The sequence below is a fragment of the Benincasa hispida genome, chromosome 10, assembly GCF_009727055.1.
Source record: "Benincasa hispida cultivar B227 chromosome 10, ASM972705v1, whole genome shotgun sequence".
NCBI lineage: Eukaryota > Viridiplantae > Streptophyta > Magnoliopsida > Cucurbitales > Cucurbitaceae > Benincasa > Benincasa hispida.
This window is the reverse complement of record NC_052358.1, coordinates 12509377-12529615: the sequence shown is the minus strand read 5'-3', so window position 1 is coordinate 12529615 and position 20239 is coordinate 12509377. Positions and strand designations below refer to the sequence as shown.

The 20239-nt window shown below is 28.9% G+C and overlaps 1 protein-coding gene across 1 annotated transcript; it reads right to left on the bottom strand.

Annotated features, from left to right (window-relative positions):
* Positions 1 to 12485: 12485 nt before the first annotated feature.
* On the bottom strand, positions 12486 to 17651 carry LOC120087872. Its single transcript, XM_039044847.1, has 4 exons — positions 17353 to 17651; positions 17181 to 17268; positions 16626 to 17097; positions 12486 to 15750 (listed from the first exon to the last, which is right to left on the bottom strand). The coding sequence occupies exons 1-4, from the start codon at positions 17378 to 17380 to the stop codon at positions 15409 to 15411; spliced, it is 930 nt and encodes a 309-aa protein (XP_038900775.1). The 5' UTR covers positions 17381 to 17651; the 3' UTR covers positions 12486 to 15408.
* Between the last annotated feature and the right edge of the window lie 2588 nt (positions 17652 to 20239).

The following is a 20239-nucleotide window of genomic DNA, read 5'->3' as shown; positions in this document are numbered from 1 at the left end:
TAATTTATAAATTGTAGTATATTTTATATATTAGTTAAAATATTTTCAAATACCTAACAAAATATTATAAGGTATATTTATAATAACCATAAATCCGCAAAAAAATATTCTAAGCTATATTTCAAATAATCATTTGTGTGTCAAAAAAAACCATTAAGTTGATACTGAAAACCAAGGTAAATAGAAGATAAAATTTCACATTTTTTTTCAAATTGAAAAATGAAAAATAATTACAATAAATGTATTGATAAATAAGAAAATTTCTATTAAATACATTTTCTCTTTTTATAATAAATATATTTTCTCTCTTTATCATTAAAATAACCTCGAATATATATATATATAAATGAAAAATGGCACATTGTCTAAAATTAACCCTAAAAGTCATATTTGAAAAAAAAAAATTAAATATTAAGACATTTATGAAATATAGGGTTTTCCTTATGCCTTCTAAGTAGAAACCTCTATTTTTTTTTTAGTGTAACCTTGTAATAGCATAAATGGAACAATTTCTTTTGTAATGAGTAATTGTTTTAGTTCAACAACATGCAAATGACAAGTTTAGACTGGTTTGAAATGTGATTAAAAAAAAAAACTAAAAAAAAATTATTTTTGAAAACAGAGAACTTTGAAGAAAACCAAAACAAAAATAAATTTATTTTTTTCATTATATTTGAAAACGTTTTTAAAATTCAAACATTGTGTTTGATTGTAAATTTGAAAATACGAGAAAGACTAATATGTTTGATAAAATCTAATTTTTAAGACTGAAACGATTGAAAATAATTAATTAGCAAGGGTGTGTGATTTATTTGACGAAAACTTCTACAAGCCTTTTTCATATCTCGTGTTTTTGAACTTTTGAAAACAATATTTAAAAATAAACAATGAAAACGACATCTTACTCTTTTTTGAATCGTTGTTTAGATTTTTTTTTTTTTTTTTTAAAAAAATAAGTACCAAAACACACTTTTATTGTTTTATTTGTATTTTTTGTTTTTAAAAGTATAAAAATGAAAATAGAACATGAACTAAACAATAGCCGTAGATTTTTCATATGAAATATTTAACAAATATTTGACTTGCTAGTTATTATTTTGAAGTTGACCATAGTAAAAATAAATTTGGAATCTTCAATTTTTTTTTTAAGACAATTAGTGACTATTTACTTTTTAGAAAAGTAGATAATTGGAATCTTAAATATCTGAAATTATAGATATACAAAATTATGGATGTTCAACATTTTAGATTATCATGTTGTGCGTGCATGCGTGTGTGAATGGAGATACTCTCAATTCGAAAATTTAAAAAACTCATGTTTCATGAGGACATCCAAAACTCTTGAAATGTTCTCCATAAGTACATTTGGGAATCTCCAGATGTCAGGGCATACAATACCGCAAAGCAAACACAGTATTTCAGATACCCACTGCATGAAAATTTTGGATGCTCATGAAATAAATGACCTATTAACGTCTTTATCAGTAAAATTAAAGTCAGGTTATTTAACTTATTTAGATCTATCCGTTCAAGATTATAATTCTAATTTAAGAAACTTAAAATGAGAGAGATAAAATGAGAAGCAGTGTAATAATAGAGTGGTGGATTTTGTAAATTTTTCTAAAATGTACGAAACACAAATTGAGAATAAAATGATAACGTCGGAGTTGAAAATGTTTGAAAATGAAATGAAAATTATTTGAAAATGGGCGCGTGGTGGAAACGCGCAAGAAGGCGAGTGAGGAAGAAGGGAGTGGAGTTTGAGTTGGTCGTTTTTAAGAGAGGAATTGATCGAGTGGCCTGCGCCTTTGGCGCTGCTTCAATGCCCCCACCACTATATATATACCTTTCACTCGCTCTCCTCCAAAGTTCACATCCACGCAATTTACCCATCTACAGTGAGTTAAAATCATTTTTAATCTCTAAATTTTTGTCTAACTAACAATTTAGTCTTTAAATTTTGGTGTATAGTCATTTAGTCGATATACTTATAATTATGTAATAATTTAGTTATTGTAATTTCAAATTTATAATGATTTAATCCTATCGTTGAAATTAGTGTGAAGATTTAATAAATTTTTTTACATAAATAAACCAATAAAACTAATTATAAATTCGATATTTTTATTAAATATAAAGTCTACATCGTAAAATAATAAAAATTGATATTCAACTTTGAAGATTTTTTTAATGTTAAATTAAACCGTTACAAATTTGAAAATATAATTACTAAATTATTACATACTAAAGTTTGTAGTCTAAATTGTTATGAAATCAAAAGTACATGAACTAAGTCGGTACGATTTTCATTAACGTTCAAGGACCAAAAATTTTTTTTTAACCAAAATGTTATTATTCAATTTTTACTTTTAAATATTCAAATTTAGTTCTTATATTTTAATAAATCTTAAATTTAGTCATTCAGAGAAAATATTTTCCAAGATTGTTAAATAACAATAATTTTTATATAAATAAAATACAATGTGTGAATATATTTTTTTAATATTTATAGTAGAAACTATAATAGATAAATAAAAAGTTCTTTAAAAAATCAACGATGAAGGATGATCTAGTAGCATGGATTTTTTTTTCGAGACTGGAATCAACAAAGCAATCAACATACTCAACCAGCTATTCTCGAGGCACTTCATCAAGGATGAGGGAGAGAACACTATCGAAAAAACTTTTTTCCATTTAAAAAATCTATGAGGGAGAGGAAGTCAAAGTTGCAATAATATGAGCAATTTTGTTCTTCTTTCTATGAATGTGACAAAAAAGCAAAACATTGACATAGTTCCCTACAAAAATAATATTTATAATAAGCATCCCTAATTCAAGAAAAAAATTCATTCCATTAAAAAGATTAATAACCTTTGGAGCATCGAACTCAACTTCAAGTAGAAGGTTGAGCTCGGACCATTCCTATTCAATTGTTTTCAAACCCTCCACCAAAGCCACAACTTCGAGGAGGCTTATGCCCAATTGTTAGTGAACTTACAACCTCCAAGAATCCCACGACTATTGTGATCTGAATGATCCACCCTAGTCCGTCACAACTATTCTCCTTCGACCAAGTCATATCCACATTCAATTTCTAGTTGCCAACGGGCCAGGGGAGAACAAAGAACTACTTGCACAATAATTTTTTTATTTAATTTTTATCTCTGAACTTACTATAACTTTTTAATTACATCAGATTGCACTTTTAAATTTAGGTAAGTGTTGGGATCTTAATATTAAATTTGAAAAGTATTACAACTTTTATTTGAAATTTTGCTATACCCTACGTGTTTTTAATGAATTATCTCTCTCTATATGACACAAAATTGAAAGGATTTTAAAGAAAAACATCGGTTAGAATTTATAAGTTTTGGCAAAGTATTTTTTATGATTAATTTATACATTATCCAAATTTTAAATTGTGCAAAAATGTGTAGATATTATTGAAATGAGCGGGTTAACTTCGCCACTTTTTTTTTCTAGTAGGGATTTGGTTGAATCAAAATCAATAAATAAATGATAAAATTGAAGCTCCATAATATTATATAGACCAAATTGAAAAAAAAAAAATACTCCAATATCAAGGATTAAATTATATATTTAACAAGATTCTTATATCATTAAATTAAGTTAAACAAAAAGTAATATATATATATATTTTCTATTGCAACTTTTTTATTATTATTATTATTTTTAATTTCTTCTATTAATCATTGTAGTTACTAATAATGTGGAAGTTTATTTTCGTACAATAAATATGGAGCATAACGAACTAAATTCTTGATTGTTTTACATATCAATTACTGTTGAACTATCAATCACATTCATATGCGTGGTTCTTACGAATAGAAAGTTTTGTCTTTTATAAAATTGAACCATCATTATTTTTTGTTAACTGATTTTTGTGCTCGGAATTGAGTATGTTATGACCCTACTGAATAATAATTTAAATTTTTTAGTTTTTCAGCCTCTGAAAGGTATATTTCTTCTCTCCTAAATTTTATGCAATATGATTTTCACATTTTTTTTTTTAAAACGCAGTTGAATTGGTCAAATATTAAAAACAAACACAAATTTTTAAACATTATTTCTTTTAATTTTCAAAATTTTGCAAGTAGATAACATAACAAAGTAATTTATTAATAGATAACATAACAAAGTGATTTATTAGTAAAAATAGATCTATAAGTTTAATCGTTGAAAAAGGAAAATTAAAGATGAAATGGTTACATAATAATTTTGTTATCTTTTTAAAGGCTTCCTATAATTAGATGGTAATGTATTTTATTACATTAAATTTTAAGCCATTTATCGTTGAGATTTGAACATTTTTACAGTTCTATTTTAAACTGTGCATTGACTTTACCAATTATTTATTTTTATGGTCAATAAAAAAAATCATCAATTTTAATAATATTTTGAATTTTTGTTTATATAAAACACTTGTGTTGGAATACATTTTCAAAAGTTTTTAATTTAAAAATAAATTAATTTGAAAGAAATTGGAGTGTTTGGCAACCATTCAAAATAACTTTTCAATGTATTTTAATAAGTTTTTATAAAAAATGTTTAAATAATTTTTTTTTTTTTGAAAAACACTCTTTTAAAGTCAATTCAAACGAGTTTTTTTTTTCTATTTATAGATTCTTATTTTTTGTTATCTACTTTCTACTAATGATTTCAAAAAATTAAGACAAAAAGTTTCATAAAGCTCATTTTTGTTTTTAAAATTATATTTTTATTGTCAACGAAATGATTACCAAATCAGCTAACTAAAATGTTTTGTCATTTCTTTTTCAATCAATATAATATGTGCGTGTGATATATGTATGTCAACTCACTTGTTCCTAACTATATATATAGTAGCACTAATAATATATAAAAGGTTATAGATTTCTTAGGTTAAACATTTTTTTTTAGTTTACAACTTCGAAGACGAGGGATCGAAAATCGAACCATCAACTTCTAAAATCGATTATGTCAATTTTTGAGTTCACCCATCATTGTGCATGTTTAGAAATTCAAAATGGTAGCTGCACAAATTTAACTTACTTTCATTTATGACCATTGATCTCTTGCCAACTTCATTAAATTTCCATTTTATGGCCAATTGAATAATGGATTATTATTATTATTTTTCCAATAAATCGAGTCACCTATGTAGTTCATAGAATTTTATAGGTGAAAGTTATTGTGGTAATGTTACTTCCATCGTCAAATTGGGCATTGAATTGCATTTATTTTAATGGGGGAAAAAAATTAAAAGTAGATAAAACATTTTATTGCTAAAAAAAGAGTCAAAATTATCCCTCAAGTTGAAAAGGTATATTCATTTCCACCACATGCTTTAATTTTATCGAATTGAACTATTTAACTTTGATAAGTACTGTATATTTGCCTTGAACTTTAACAAATTTTACGAAATTTACCTTATAAAGCATACATATGCTTGAAATAAAATTCTTGAAACTTAAGACAAAAATGATCGGTATTTTGTATCGATGACCTCCTTTCAGGATCTAAATAAAAAAAAATACACATTTTTTTATAAGTTTAAGGTCTCATTTAATAATTATTTCGTTTTTTATTTTTTATTTTTGAAAATTAGGCATATGTTTTCTCCATTCTTAGAATTATTTGCATCTTTCTTAAGTACAATTGTCGAATTCTTAGTCATATTTCAAAAATAAAAATAAATTTCTAAAAGTTATTTTTTTTAGTTTTTTTCTTCAAAATTTTGATTCGTTTTTTAAATAATTGGTAAAAAGTAGATAACAAAATATAAATTTGGAGATTGAAATAGTGTTTATATGCTTAATTTAAGAAACAAAAAATAAAAAATCAGGTGATTACCAAATAATACCAAAATGTTGACCTTTAATATTACGCCATCACATGGTAAAATTACTGTAACAACCCTTCGAAACACATATGATAGCTTTCAACACTCGATTTTTGTTGCTTACTCTCGCTCATCTCGATACTTATGGTCACTAGTTCGACACTTCGATCTCACTCTCATTACTCGTTCTTAATTATCACTCCATTATGGAGAGAGTAAAGGTGAGAACTAAATCTATGTGCATACAAGTGTGTTGAAGTAGTATGATTAGTAGTATTATTTAGTATCATTGAAGTGTTACTTTCAATGAATGCAAATTATTTCTCTACATGAGAATGCATACGTACCTATTATATTCTCCTTAAAAAACATAATGTATCTTCAAAACGTTGTTTTTAAAAAAGCAAACTCTTTTTTTTGGATTTTGTAATCACGAAATCATATCATTAGCTTGGCTTAATGTTTTAATTTTCAAGGTAATTGTCTTTTTAACGAAACCCATTAGACATTAGATTTAAGTTTTATTTTATTTTATTTTTAAGAAGCAAAAACCAAAACAAACTATAAAATAATATCACGAGCCACAAGTATGGTAAACCACTCAGGATAAGAAGTATGAAGAATGAAAGACCCTCGCTCTTCCAAAATCTTCTACACGACAAAGTGCATAACACATTTTGACTATGACAAACATAAGATACTGAGACAATTCCAAATCACAACCTCAACTTCTAGCCTCATCAAATAAAGAAGGAGACTATATAAATGTCTACTGTCTCATCATTGTTTTATAAGTTCTAACTCCATGATTATACAATAGAACCCCAACATTGTATAAAACAATAAATGTCAAGATATTTGAACTAAATGATTTTAACAATAACATAAGTTAGAGTAACATACCTTGATCCATGATATTACTCTAATGAGGGATTGAGTTTCTCTCTTTTAGCTTTCCTTTTAGAAATTAATTAGGTTTCTTAATGAGGAGAAATAACTACTTAAAGAGATAGAGAAATGTCCAATCCTTAAGGTTTTATTTTTACATAGACATCTCCCACTAGAGTGTTTAATTAGAAAATTATCTTATCTTTTAATTATCTTTTACTTAATTAAGTCATTAAAATAATATATTTAAAAAATAAAATAGTAAATAATGTACGAATCACATTAATGATAGTATTAAACTTAAAATAAATCTAACATATTCAACATACCAACAACCTCCAAATAATTAGTCCGATAACAAATGACCCTTGCTTAAAAGATCTTAGTTTTAATTTAGAAAAATTATATTCAAGATAGTAATAAGTATAAAATACATTATGGTCTCATAATGTCTCTCATTGCGTCCGCACATATGATTTAATTTTGGGTAAAAAAATTCCCCCACCATAAGGAAAAAAAATTAAAAAAGAAAATGACAACAAAGCAACCAGAAAAGAAAAAAGAAAAAAAAAAGTTTCGTTAAAAAGCCACATTCAAAACTGAATGCGACAAAATTGAGATTCAAATATACAAAATGGGAGTAAAAATAAAGAATATTTTGTTATAAAATGTAAATATCTTTAAATATATATTTTTTATATTTAAAAAGGCCCTAACATAATAACTGTAATTCTCAAAAGGTTTTTCTTCTCTCTCTTCTTTTTTTTTTTTTTTTTTTTTTTGGTTTTGGGTTTTTTTCTAATGGGTGTGTGCTTTACACGACCATTTTGGCGCACGTGGGAATGGCACAAAGAAATTACTAATAATAATAAAAAAATAAATAAATATGGAAGAGAGGGAAAAAAAAGGAGAAGAAAGATACGTAACATCATGGTTAGAGACAGTGAGAGGTCACACCAACAATTGTCGCAAAATAAAAAAAAAAAAAAAAATAAATAAAAAATAAAAATAATATATAAAAATGAAAATAGAAAACACTTTATTAAAGGCGTGAACACCCACTGTCCCCTTCCTCTATCTTTTCTCTCTCTCGAACCCCACTTCTCAATTTCAAATCACAATTTTACCCTAACAAAAAGAACTCAATTGCATGTCGTCTAACTTTTCATAATTGCATCCCTAAAATTTCAATCTAGACAATTACCTTTTCGACCTTATTAAAGTCAGTTCGATGATAATTGATACAAAATTTCTCTTTAAAAATTGAGATTGAATGTTGATACTTGTACTTAAAATAATACATTCCTAAAGTTACGTCATGTTACAATCAATCCATAAGCCTGATGGTATAATTGTATCGAGCTCATTAGTTTGAAGTTAGGTTTAAAGTTTAATTATATTAATACAAAAACAAATTAACGTACAGATAAGACATAAAAATCGAGACATGAATTCACGTGGTTTATAATTGTGTATGTTAGCTATATTTATAAACAATGAGAGATCTTGAAAAGAAATAAAGTACGAAATACAAAAAAATGATGGGTAGTTAAGGGTTAGTGGATTTATATATTAATGAGCCTCACAATTGAGGCTCATTACTGCGGTTGTTATTGATCAAGAAGGAAAAACACTCTTGTCAAAACATAAACAAAATAGATCTAAAATAAAGATTCAAAATTAAACGAAAACATAATTTCAATATAACTCTTCGAACCAAATATAGGTTGTTGTGTGCTGTGTAGAAGATTAACTGCCTTGAAAGAAAAATTCAGCTCGACTTCGGTACTAAATTACACGTGTTGGTTGCTCCCCAAGGTTATCACAACATCCAAACTCAAGTGTGCACTCGCCAAAGCAAGGAATGAAATCGTTGAGAGCTATGCTCAGAATAATGGTAAAAAAAACATTCGATGTATAGATTTGGAAATTTTCATTTGTATATAAAGAAGAAGACAACAAAAAATCGAAGGAGAATCGAAGGCTCTACAATAGATGAAAACTACTTGTGGCAAAATAAATTAGATCCATAAATTATGGATCTTAATTTAATGAAAAATGTTTTAATAAAAACGGTAATTTAGTAAATAAAAAGATAGTAAAAAATCTAATGAATTTGAGGAATTTGAAGATGTATATAAAGAGTTGTAGTGTAAAATTTTGCTTCCATCTTATGAAACTTTCTAGACTCTGCCTAGATAAATTTGTTTAAATGTTCAACTAATAGTGAATAGAATTAAAATTTATCATAATAAAGCTTGATTACAACAATTTCATGAATTTAAGGACAATGTCTCAAATCCAGAGAGAGTGCAAAAATTATATATTTTTTTATTAATTAAAATTTCATGTTTAAAAAGCAATAATCTAAGAACCCTACAACACTCCACACTTTTGCTCTGTTTTTTTGCTGTTTTTTTTTTACTTTCTGTTTCTTCCCTTCTAAATTTCTTTTATAAAAAAAGGGGGTAAAAAGAAAAAAGTGGGGAAAAAAAAAAGAAAAGAAAAGAAAAGAAAAGAAGAGAAAGTGTTAATTAAGAAAAATTGTGAATGGTGTTGTTGTTTTATTTGACACTTTAATCAATGTGTGTGTTGTCTGGTAGATTTTGTTTGTATTAGTCTCCCTCTCTTTTTTCTTTTTTGCTTTAATCGCCCGCATCTTTCGTACTCTTTCTCATATGTCCTTGTCCCCCCAAACCCATTCTTATTCTTATTTCCATTCTTTTTCCAACCCAACCCCCTAATCTTTCCTTTTTTTACACTTTTTACACCTCTTGGCTCTTATATTTCTCTTCTAAATCCACACCCCCATCTTAATTATTATCAAATAGACAACACCAATTAAAACTATTACTAATGGTAATAATTTAAACTCAAAATTATTATAAATATATTTCTTGACGATAAATTTTGGATAGAGAAAAGTACATGACATTCCCTTGAGAACAATAGTAAATTTGTAATTTGGAGAAGAGAGGATTTGCAAAAAAAAAAAAAAATATATACTTTCACACTGAAAATCATAGATTAGAATTGCAGAATAGTGAAAAAGTCACAAGTTTAAATTATCTTGTATAGAGTCATAACATAACAGTGTGTTTATGGGAGATTTGATCTAGAGTTTAACCAAACTCTATTAGAATTAAGATATGAGTTTTTCTTAATCTCAATTAAGCCAAATCAAATATTTTCTTGATTGTTAGCTTTAATTTGTCGGGCCAAATTTCACCAACTACAGTATCCATTTACACTTTCCTCTAGATTTTGTCGACAAATTTCATATAAAACATTTAGACTGTTCGTTATGATTATTTTTTTAAAAAATCATCTATATATAGATTCTTACATGCGTGTATATTTTTTCAAATATTGGTTTAATGAAATGGATGATTAGAAGTGTTGTAATTTTAATCGAGAGTTTAAATTGATTCGCTTATGAAAGTTTAACGTGCGTTTATAAGTCTCATACTATATATATATTTTAAATGAAACGTAATGGAATGTGTAAATTAATAAACTTATGATGGTGGAGAGTATAAATGGATTTTTTTTAAAAAAAAAACACAAATAAATTTTGGGAAAGGGAGAAGTGAAATTAATCAACAATTGAAGGGGAAAACAACAAATTCTTAGGAGATTGTTGGGTTTTGTGAAGGTGCAATGACAATTAATGATATATATATGAATCAGTAACTGAGAGACTTATTATTATAATTATTATTAATTTCCAAAAAGAAGAAAAAGGGACAAAACAGTGAATGTAATAAAACTGAAAACACACTGAAAAAAGTAGTTTGAAAATGGTGGTCTAGTTCAAGCTTATTTTTGTGCTCAAACCCAAACAAAGGAATCCAACCAATTTTAATATTATTTTCCAACTTTTTTTTTAAGAAAGAAAGAAAATAAATAAATAAATAAATAAAGGATAAATAACTCTAGCTAGTGGGCCCTCCTTTAGAGGGGGACAAATGGTATCCCCATGATGGCAAACTTGCAATTGGGGCATCATAGGAATAATTACTTGCTTTTAACAAAGTTTCAAATCCTCTACTCCAAATCCAATCCCTACACCCAACTCACAAATTTCATCATAAATACAATAAAATAAATCTAAGGTATTTTGGGTTCAGAAACCTATGATTGATTCTTGAAGTTCTGATCAAATATTTATGGAGTTATATAATAATAATAATATTGAAATTAGTTGAGATGTATGTAAGCGGATAGAATCGAACATTCGATGATTCTAAGTTGAAATAATTCAATATGATGTAAACCGACATAATCTAAAAGTAGAGGACCCTATTAAAAATTTTCTTTAAATAAGAAGATTAAATGGACATTATTTGGTATTTAAAGGGACAAACATATAATTTAACCTAAAATAAAAATCAAAAGTGCAGTAAGGTGACTGAGGGGCATGGGCTTGCTTTTAATTGGATAACAATAATGACCCTAAATAGGTACTATGACAGTGAAAATATTATTTAATTGAATAAAATAAAGAGGTTATAAACATGGATTAAAGAAAAAGAAAATTGGAGCATATAGCAGATTTCATGGTTTGGTTTTGAAAAATGGCAAAATCGGCAAATAATAAGATTTATGGCAACTCACATGATATGAACATGGCCGCCAATTTTCAAATTCCTGTTTTACCCTTGTCTAGAATAATTGTTGATGTCTTAGTTCTTCACTTTTCCTTTAATTATTCATTTGAAAAACTAAAAATAATCTCGTTCCTTAAAATAATCGTTCTTCTTGATTTTTCATTATATACATATAAAAGTTGAGTTAAAATAACATTAAACCAAAAAACCCTAAGTTTTAGGTTACTGCTCCCTGTATATATATATTTAAAAAATTATATTTAATTAAGATTTTGTAGGTTAAAAAACATTTGAAAAATAAAGAAATTTAAGTTTCTACCGTGCTTTACAAAGCCATCTCCTTCTCTTCTTTCGCGAGCTTCCACCTTCGCGTGGAGAGCAACGCTGCTATCTGTGTCATTTCGCTCAACTGTAGTCTACGACGAGTCATTCTGTCACACCCATCGACTGCCTCACGCTATCGTTTGTGTCGAAACTACCTCTATGACGGAGGGTAGCATAGATAAGTATCACGGATCTTCCTCTCTCATTCACTCTCTCTCTTTTTTTTTTCTTGATATCTTTTTGCTGCTATTTACCATATACCATCGCTATTGTCGTTGTGTGGTTGTAAGAATAAACAACCAACGTTATTTAGGTGAGTATCAAAGTTGTTTTGTGAGTTTTTGTTGAAGTTTTAATTTTCTATGATATGGTTGGTTTCAATTAAATTAAGGACGGTTTTGGAGCTTGATGCAAGTTTTAGCTATTGAGAAAGGGGTGTTTGACGACATTCGATTTAATGTAATGCAACAGTATAGTGTATTTGCATAATAGCACAATGTATTTGCGCTTTTCTGGATTTATTTTAGTTTGTAATGTTTAGTTTGATCAATTTTAGTGTGTAGGGGTAGTTTGGATATTTGCTAATTAATATTTTTTTATTTTAAAAATCGTTTTTCTATTTTTACGATTTAATTTTTTTTTTACTATTTTTCTAAACGAAACCTTGAAATTTGCTATTTGTTTTGTCAACCTATTAAAAAATCTATTCAGGCTCCGTTGGATGATGATTTAGTTTTTAATTTTAAAAAATTAAATGTATATATATATATATAACCATAGTTTGCATATTAAGTAAAAAGGTTAAATTTTTAGTCAAATTTTAAAAACAAAATTTAAAAAGTTTTAAAAAGGTTTTTTTTTCTTTTTCTTTTTTAAAAAAATAAAAAAACATTGTAACAAAACAATAAATTTAGAGGTTGCATGGGTGTTTTTAGGCTCAATTTTTTAAAAACTGAAAATAAAAAACAAATAGTTACCAACCGAGGTCATATTCTTTCAATATGATCTTTAACGTATCATTTTAAGATAGAGTGTTTCTTTGAATTCACCATTTTTGGACCGGATCTTCATTTTTAGGGTGATTGTAGCACTTTTAAGACTAATAATTATGTGCATAAAAATATTTCTACAGAATTGCAAATATAGTAAAATCTATCGATGATAGACTCCTATCAGTGATTATCAACGTTATAGTCTATCATTAATGAACTCCGAGAGTTGAATCTAAAATTTGTTATATCTGTAAATTCTTTTACATTGTGTTGTATATGTTAATACTTTAGACTTCATTGTTATATTTGCAATTGGTTGAATTTTTTGAGATAACTATGTTATGATATCATATTAAAAATCGATAATGAGAAAGAGTAACTTATATATAGAAATTTCAATTTGAAATTTTCAACCATATGCAAATGATTGAAATTAAAATAAGGTTTAAAATAATAACAACAGCCGTAAGTGGTAAAGTTTTGATTGATTAAAGTTGTAAAGTCAGAAAGAAACAGAAATAAAACTCAATTATTCCATCAAAAAGCAACAAAACCAAACAAAACCAAACAAAACAGAATCTTAAAGATGTTTCTTTTTTCTCCTTTGAGAAGACATATATATTACATTATATATATATGAAGAAAGGGAAATGAAAGGAAATGAAATGGGCCTAGTGGGCTCTTTGGTTGTCTGATTTTGGACTTTGAAATGATGTAATGAATGTAAGATGCTGAAAACATTTGGGACAAAATGGGAAGACATGTTTTGTTGGATAAATTGGTCTCTTAGTCTCATATTTCGTTGTTAAACATTATGGTTCATGTCGAATATCTGTAACCCATCCTATGGCCCAATATCAATGTGTCCTTTGGCCTTTCCTTCCCACTTTCCTATTTTCCTACCTTTCATTTCATTAACTTTCAAGTAATCGTTTTTCTATATTTTATACCTAACTACAAATCTAACATAGTTTAGACAAAATAGGCTAAATTACAAATTGAGACTAAGAACGGATGTAGTGATGACTTGAAATGGTATAACGGTGTTAGCATTTGAGTTTCAATTTTGTTCAAGGTCACAATCACACCATTTCATGTCTTCATTTTCGTCTTACATTCTAAGGAATTTCTCCTTCAAAAGAATATGATTGCTTTCGAAACATTATTGGAGTTAAAGGATCGGACAAGCTGTTTTTGGGTTGAAGAAAATGTAGTATAGAAAGGTTTATAAAAAGGTAAAGAGATCCAACCTTAATTTTTTTCCTTCTTTTTTGAGTTCAATCATGTGTGGGTGTATAAATTTGAAGATTTGACCTTTTGATTGAGGAAATAATGTTTTAATCAATTAAGCTATGTTTAGGATGATGTCAAACTTTTTACTGATGATAGTTGTGAATCTTGTCACTTACTATATACATTTGTAAATCAATGATAATAGAGAATGTAATGTGTACGTCAACAAAATTTAGGGATGAGAGATTAAACGTTTGATCTTAGAAAAAGTAATATGTACCATATCTACCGAACGAGATAGAAATAGTCAGGTATGGTTGATATACTTGAAAGGGGGAAAGGGAAAAAAAACATAAAACAAGAATGTTTAGGGAAGGATAGGGAAAAAAAAGAGGGGCCAATTTAGTCAATAAATGAGGTGGTGTGGAGGGTAGGGGACATGCTATTGAATCAACCAAATTAATTGGGGAGTGTTTTGTATGCACATAAACCCTTGTGATTTATGTGAGAAATGGGGACCAATTTAAAGGACAATTATGTGATGTGAACAACTAAAATGTCCTTTTAATATATATTTATATATATTTTTTCTCATGGGACCAAGTTTGCTTCATAATGATGTTGATTGAGGAACATAGCCCTACTATATTCAAACAAACTTGGCCTTATCTTTGATTTTTACCCCCACCCCCATTACACTACCTAACAATGAACAATTGAGAGTTGAACAAAAATTGATTAGTTCTATAAATCCAAACCAAATCAACATATATCGACTATGTTCGATTTGAATAGATGTTTTAATTTTTACTTATGGAGTAAGTTAAATCCATCAAAGAGATGAGATTATTAATCTTATTGTGAACTTTCATTGAGAAAAGATATTATACTAACAATAACAATAGGGCATGGGAAAGAGGCACAATTTTTCAATTTATGAGTGATAAAGATATAATATTTGACTTAGATTAAGAACAAGTATGATATGTTAAGTTTTAAAATCTTGCATATAAAGTTAAAATGATAATTTCTTTGACAATGAAAGAACTACTAAAGATATGAAAATGTTCATGAATTCGAGTCAACTTAAACAATAATTTGACTGGTTAAAATATTATAACTTCAACCAAAAAGTTGGAGGTTTGAATTTTCATCCCACAAATGATTGATCTAAAAAAGAACCATTAATTTGATTGACACAACCGTATCAAAACATATTATGTAGTTTAATAGATAAGATATCAATTACCATTCTAAAAGTTATGTTCAAAGTACCATGGTTGAACTGATAAAACATACAAACATTTGTCATACTAAGCAGAACACAAATCCGTATAACATATATTATATATAATTTGAAGAACATTAACCAATATTTAAGTCATTGGCATAGTCTAAGAAATAGAAAGTGAAAAAGGGCCAAAGGCAATGCCAAAGAACAAAAGGACAATACATTTCAATATACAACACAAACACAGTAATGGCTATAAACCAAGGCTACAAAATCAAAATTCAGCAGTCAACTTTGATGGATCTGTCCCGGTTGTTCCATAGACAAAGAATTTGGCCATCTTTGGTTTGTCTCGGTTCCCAGCTCGCCAACATTGGTTCCCACAATCTCATCTTTAACAAGTTTACTGCTACTGATTTTTGGTGTCCCAGATTCGATTGTCCCAGTTTCATGATCTTTGTTGATTTCACTGCCACAAATTTCAGTGGACGGATTCTGAGGGGAGGCTCCATTGCTGTCATTTTGAATGAAGCCATAGCTAAGACTCACATCTTTCCACTCAGTGTTCATAGATAGATGTTCATGCCGAGTCAAGTAACGCTTAAGTTCGACTTTGAGGTTCCTGATTGGCTGTTATAAGAAACCATATATTAATACAAATGCGAAGGTAAACACTGAGCAAACCCAAAAGATCGCAGAGAAATTCAGGGTCAGGGAGATTCTTGTTCTTAATGGCAACAATTCAAGACTAGAGTGCTGATGAATATGGGAATAGGAAAGAAGATACTCTCTCCAGTTAGATGTTTCAAAAGACAAGTTCCTCTGTAATTTCATGACATTCTTAGAAGAGAAGGAATCTCCCTAATTCATTGAAGGATTGTTAAATGGATCTCTTTACCGGACAATCCAAACCCCTAATGGCAACTCAATGTTTCACATCGTAAGAATTGTCTTTTCTACAGTTCGAATTAGCTATGAGGCCTGCCACTCGGAAAAACCTCCCACTACTCATGCACGAATAAGCAAGGACGCAACATGGAAAGAAGCAATAAATCTAAAAACACACAAATTAATATAGAAAAACTCCAAATTGAGAAAACCACGTACGTTTTACTGTGTGAAAAATTATTACAATCATATAAAAATCCCTCTTTGACCCTAATTATAAGAGCACCTCTCAGAACATTATACCACCCATACAGAGGAACTATATACCAAGCTTTATTTCAAATTGGGATGATTTGAAATCAAAGACATAAATTCCTTTTTATAGTGCTCGAAACCCATCAATTTTTTAAACTTTTAAATATGTGATAACCGCTCTTCTAATATTTTGTCAAACCCTCGCATTGATTCCCTCATCATCACTTCAAAGCGAGTAGTAAACCACTTTTTACTAAAATGGTTCCAGTCAAACTACTTTTACTAACCTTACTCATCATAAAAAGCACTACCAGATATGATCAAAGGAAAAATGAGAAGCTCAAAAGTGTGATTTACATTACCTCGGCATTGCAAACATATGCAAGGCGAAAGAAATCAGCAGACACAAAATGCTTCCCAACGGACTCAGCCAATTTGATCTGAGCAACCCAATACGACGAGGTCTCCATCTTGTCAAAACGGCAATTACTACATTTCTCCGCCGTATGGTAAGGCGTGCCAGCGTTCTTCAATTTCAACAAACGAGGCCTTGCCATCGGCGTCTGAGGCTCTACGACGTCGTTCCCAACACGCAGATCCTTAAGAGCCGTTTCCGTAACTTGCTGTTTGATGCTAGGGCTCTTCTTATTCGGCCTCGGATTCAATTTCTCATTAACCTTCTGATCAGCAACAGCATTGACCGATATTTGAGCTGATCGGGACTTGGGTTGTTTCTTAACAGCCCCAATTAAGGGCTTAGTTAAGGGCTTTTCATTTACTACTGGTTTAATCGGTATGTTTGAGCTCCTAACAGTTCCAAAAACTCGTTTCTGCCTAATTGTAATAACAAGATTCAAACCCAAGTACAGAAGAATATGACTCAGAATGAAATTGAGAATAACACAGTGTAGTAGTACCTGGGAATCGAAGGTTGATGGGCGGTGATTTGGGGTGCTTCAGAGGATGGCTTTCGGGTGACTTTAGGTTTAGAGAAAACGGGTTTCGCTGCCGATTTGAAGCAAGATTGAGAGAAATCAGTAACGAAATTCAGTGGAAATGAATGATGGAAAAAGGGAAAGCGAACAATACCTGGAATCTGGGTGAGTTTAGGATCCATTAATTGCAAGAAACGTAGAAAGTTTGAGTTGAATTAACGCTGATCTTTCTGCAAATCTAGATGTCGTGGAAACGGGAGCGAGAACGAATGAAAATTTGAAAGTTCAAAACTAGAGAAGGGCGGCAACGGATTCTGATTGAATCAAATGGGCCGTGTTTCAACTTTCATGGCCCCGTTTTAATGCCCAATACAATATTGGGCTTGATTTCGGGTAAGAAAGTGGCCCAATTCACAGTTTGTTGGACATATACATATACATACATACATATATATCTATAGTGATGCCCTTTTATTTTATGTTATTTCTTTGTCAAAATTGCCCCAATTAGTTTCAAACTTTTTTTTTAGGTAAATTTTTTTTTTGGTTTATGAATTTTGTTAAAAGTAAAGATTCTGTTAGGTGCTTTGATGTGAAACAATTTAGTCTTTGTACTTTTAAATTTGTAGTAATTTAGGTCTTGAATTTTAATAGGTAACAATTAAATCCCTATACTTTCAAATTTTTAATAATTTAGTATAAAAAAAATTATCAAACTCAATTGTCAATTTTGATTATACAATGACTTAGTCTTTATAATTTTTATATAAAAAAAAATTGACCCTTAATCATTTTATCAATATGTAATAAATCTCATTAAATCTTAATAATATTTTTTTTGTGATGGGAACTAAATTGTTACAAATTGTAAAGTACAGTGACTAAATTGATTCTTATTAGAGTATAGGGATAGGAACTAAATTATTGCAAATTTTAAAATACTTGTACTAAATCATTACAAGTTAAAGTTTAATAACTAAGGGCCTTTTTGGGCCTAAGAATGGAGTTGGGTGGTAGCCCACTCCACGTTTGGGACTCCAACTATTTTTAGTTGGAACTCCAATGTTATCTTCAAAATTAACCCTAAGGAACACCATTCCCAACCCTACAATTTCTGTTGTTTCACTATTTGCATCATCTCATCTCTTCTTCCTCATCTTTTCTGTCTCCTTTATTGTCCAATCGAACGAGATGTTCAGATCAATGATGTTCTTCCTTTCTCTCTTTACTTCTCCGTCTTCAAATATGATTTCGATGTCATTTTCAAATCTGATTTCGTGTTTCTTTATCTCCTTCAGTTCCATCGCCGTCGAAACCAGATCTGGATCCTTAGATTTATAAATATAGCCCTTCACAGATCTATACATCTATGTTTGTGGTGGTACTCTTCTTACATGCTTTTCTCTATACCCTTCACAAATCTATAAATCTACAAATCTGGATTCGTGTCTCTTCCCCTTGCCGCTCCAAACGATCTCTCTCTCACCGCTCCAAATCTTTGATTTCCTTTTCTGCTTTATTCGATCTTCTCACTCTGTCGAAACATGTCCTAATTTGTTTGGTTGAGGGACGATTGTGCTTGGTGGGGGTAAAGGTTATCGTTTGGAGAGTGGTGGGTGTGAAGGATGATTTCTGGAGTTTGGTAGGGGGAGGTCGAAGGTAATCTTCTTTTTCCTTTTCCCAGCCGATAATGAGTTTTTTTTTTTTTTTAAAAAAAAAAATTAATTTTAGCTCAAAATTTTATAAATTATGCTCTATATTTGTCCACTGTTGTCCATCATTTTGTTTCATGTTCATTGTTTTGGTCTAAATTGTTTTGCTTCAAAATTATGCTTTGAATTTCATTTCATGTTCATTGTCTTGTTATTATCATATCTGTTTGTTCATTATTTGTCCATTTTCTAAATTATAAAAAAAAAATAGAGAAACATACGTTTTAGGCTGCTGAGTATTATTGGGTTGGTTCTATAGGGTATTCGATGGATTATGGTATTTTTGATTAGGTTATTTGATGAATTTGATGAATTTTGGTAATTTTGATTAGGTTATTTTCACTGTATTCTCTATAGTGTATTTGATGAATTTTGGTGATCTTGATTAGGTTATTTTCATTGTACTGATGAAGAAGGATGAATTTTCTCTGTGTAGTATCCATTAGTTATCCATTTTGATTACTATCGGTTGATTGTTTATCACTTTTGGCCTTTGTTTGTCCATTGGTTGGCCATTTCCATAAATTTTGGTATCTATTTGTCCATTATTCACTCATTTTAGTCTCTTTTTATCCATTAATTGTCCATTTTGTAATTTTTGGCCTCTATTTGACCATTGTTTGTTGTATATTGATTGACAGTGGTTGTTAGATACTGTTTACTATATTCATCATTAGCATATCCTCTGTTTTTAGGATGATTTTTTGTACAGTGATTGACAGTGGTTGTTAGGTACTGTTTATTGTATTCATCATTGTCATATCCTTTTTAGGATAGTTTATTGTTTACTTATGGACAGTGGTTATTAGTTAGTGATTGTTAGTTACTGTTTATTGGGTAGGCTTTTGTCAAATCATTGACTTTTATTTATATATGGATCTCACTTAAAAATTTTCATGGGCCAATAGTTTACCCAACTATATATATGTGTGTCTCACTTCACTTCAACTTTAGGTCAAACCCATTCCATCTACTTACTTAATGCAATTGGTAATTCATTTCTCTTCTCCTCGATATTTTCTTATCCTGTGTTTTATTTCAAAATACCATGAACTTCTTTGTATCTTTTGGTTTCTACTGTCTCTATTGTTGGCCTCTAGCTTTTAATTCTTCTTCCTTGAATGAAATAATTTACCATTGTTTGTCTCTAATTTAGTTATTGGTTGTTCTATCTACATTGTTTATTGGGGCCTTTTTAAATATAAAAAATATTTAAAAATATTTACACTTTATAGTAAAAAGTTCCAATACTTTTGGAATTTTTTACTATAAAGTGTAAGTTTTTTTTTTGGATTTTTCTATTTATAAGAATTTTACTTGTTGATTTCT

What these genes read in the sequence shown, in the direction of transcription:
- LOC120087872 (XM_039044847.1), bottom strand. Translation starts at nt 17,380, where the DNA reads ATGGATCCTAAACTCACCCAGATTCCAG. An exon ending in CATCAACCTTCGATTCCCAG is followed by an intron (nt 17,098 to 17,180) that starts GTACTACTACAC and finishes TATTACAATTAG; the next exon opens with GCAGAAACGAGTTTTTGGAA. An exon ending in CATATGTTTGCAATGCCGAG is followed by an intron (nt 15,751 to 16,625) that starts GTAATGTAAATC and finishes TTCTTATAACAG; the next exon opens with CCAATCAGGAACCTCAAAGT.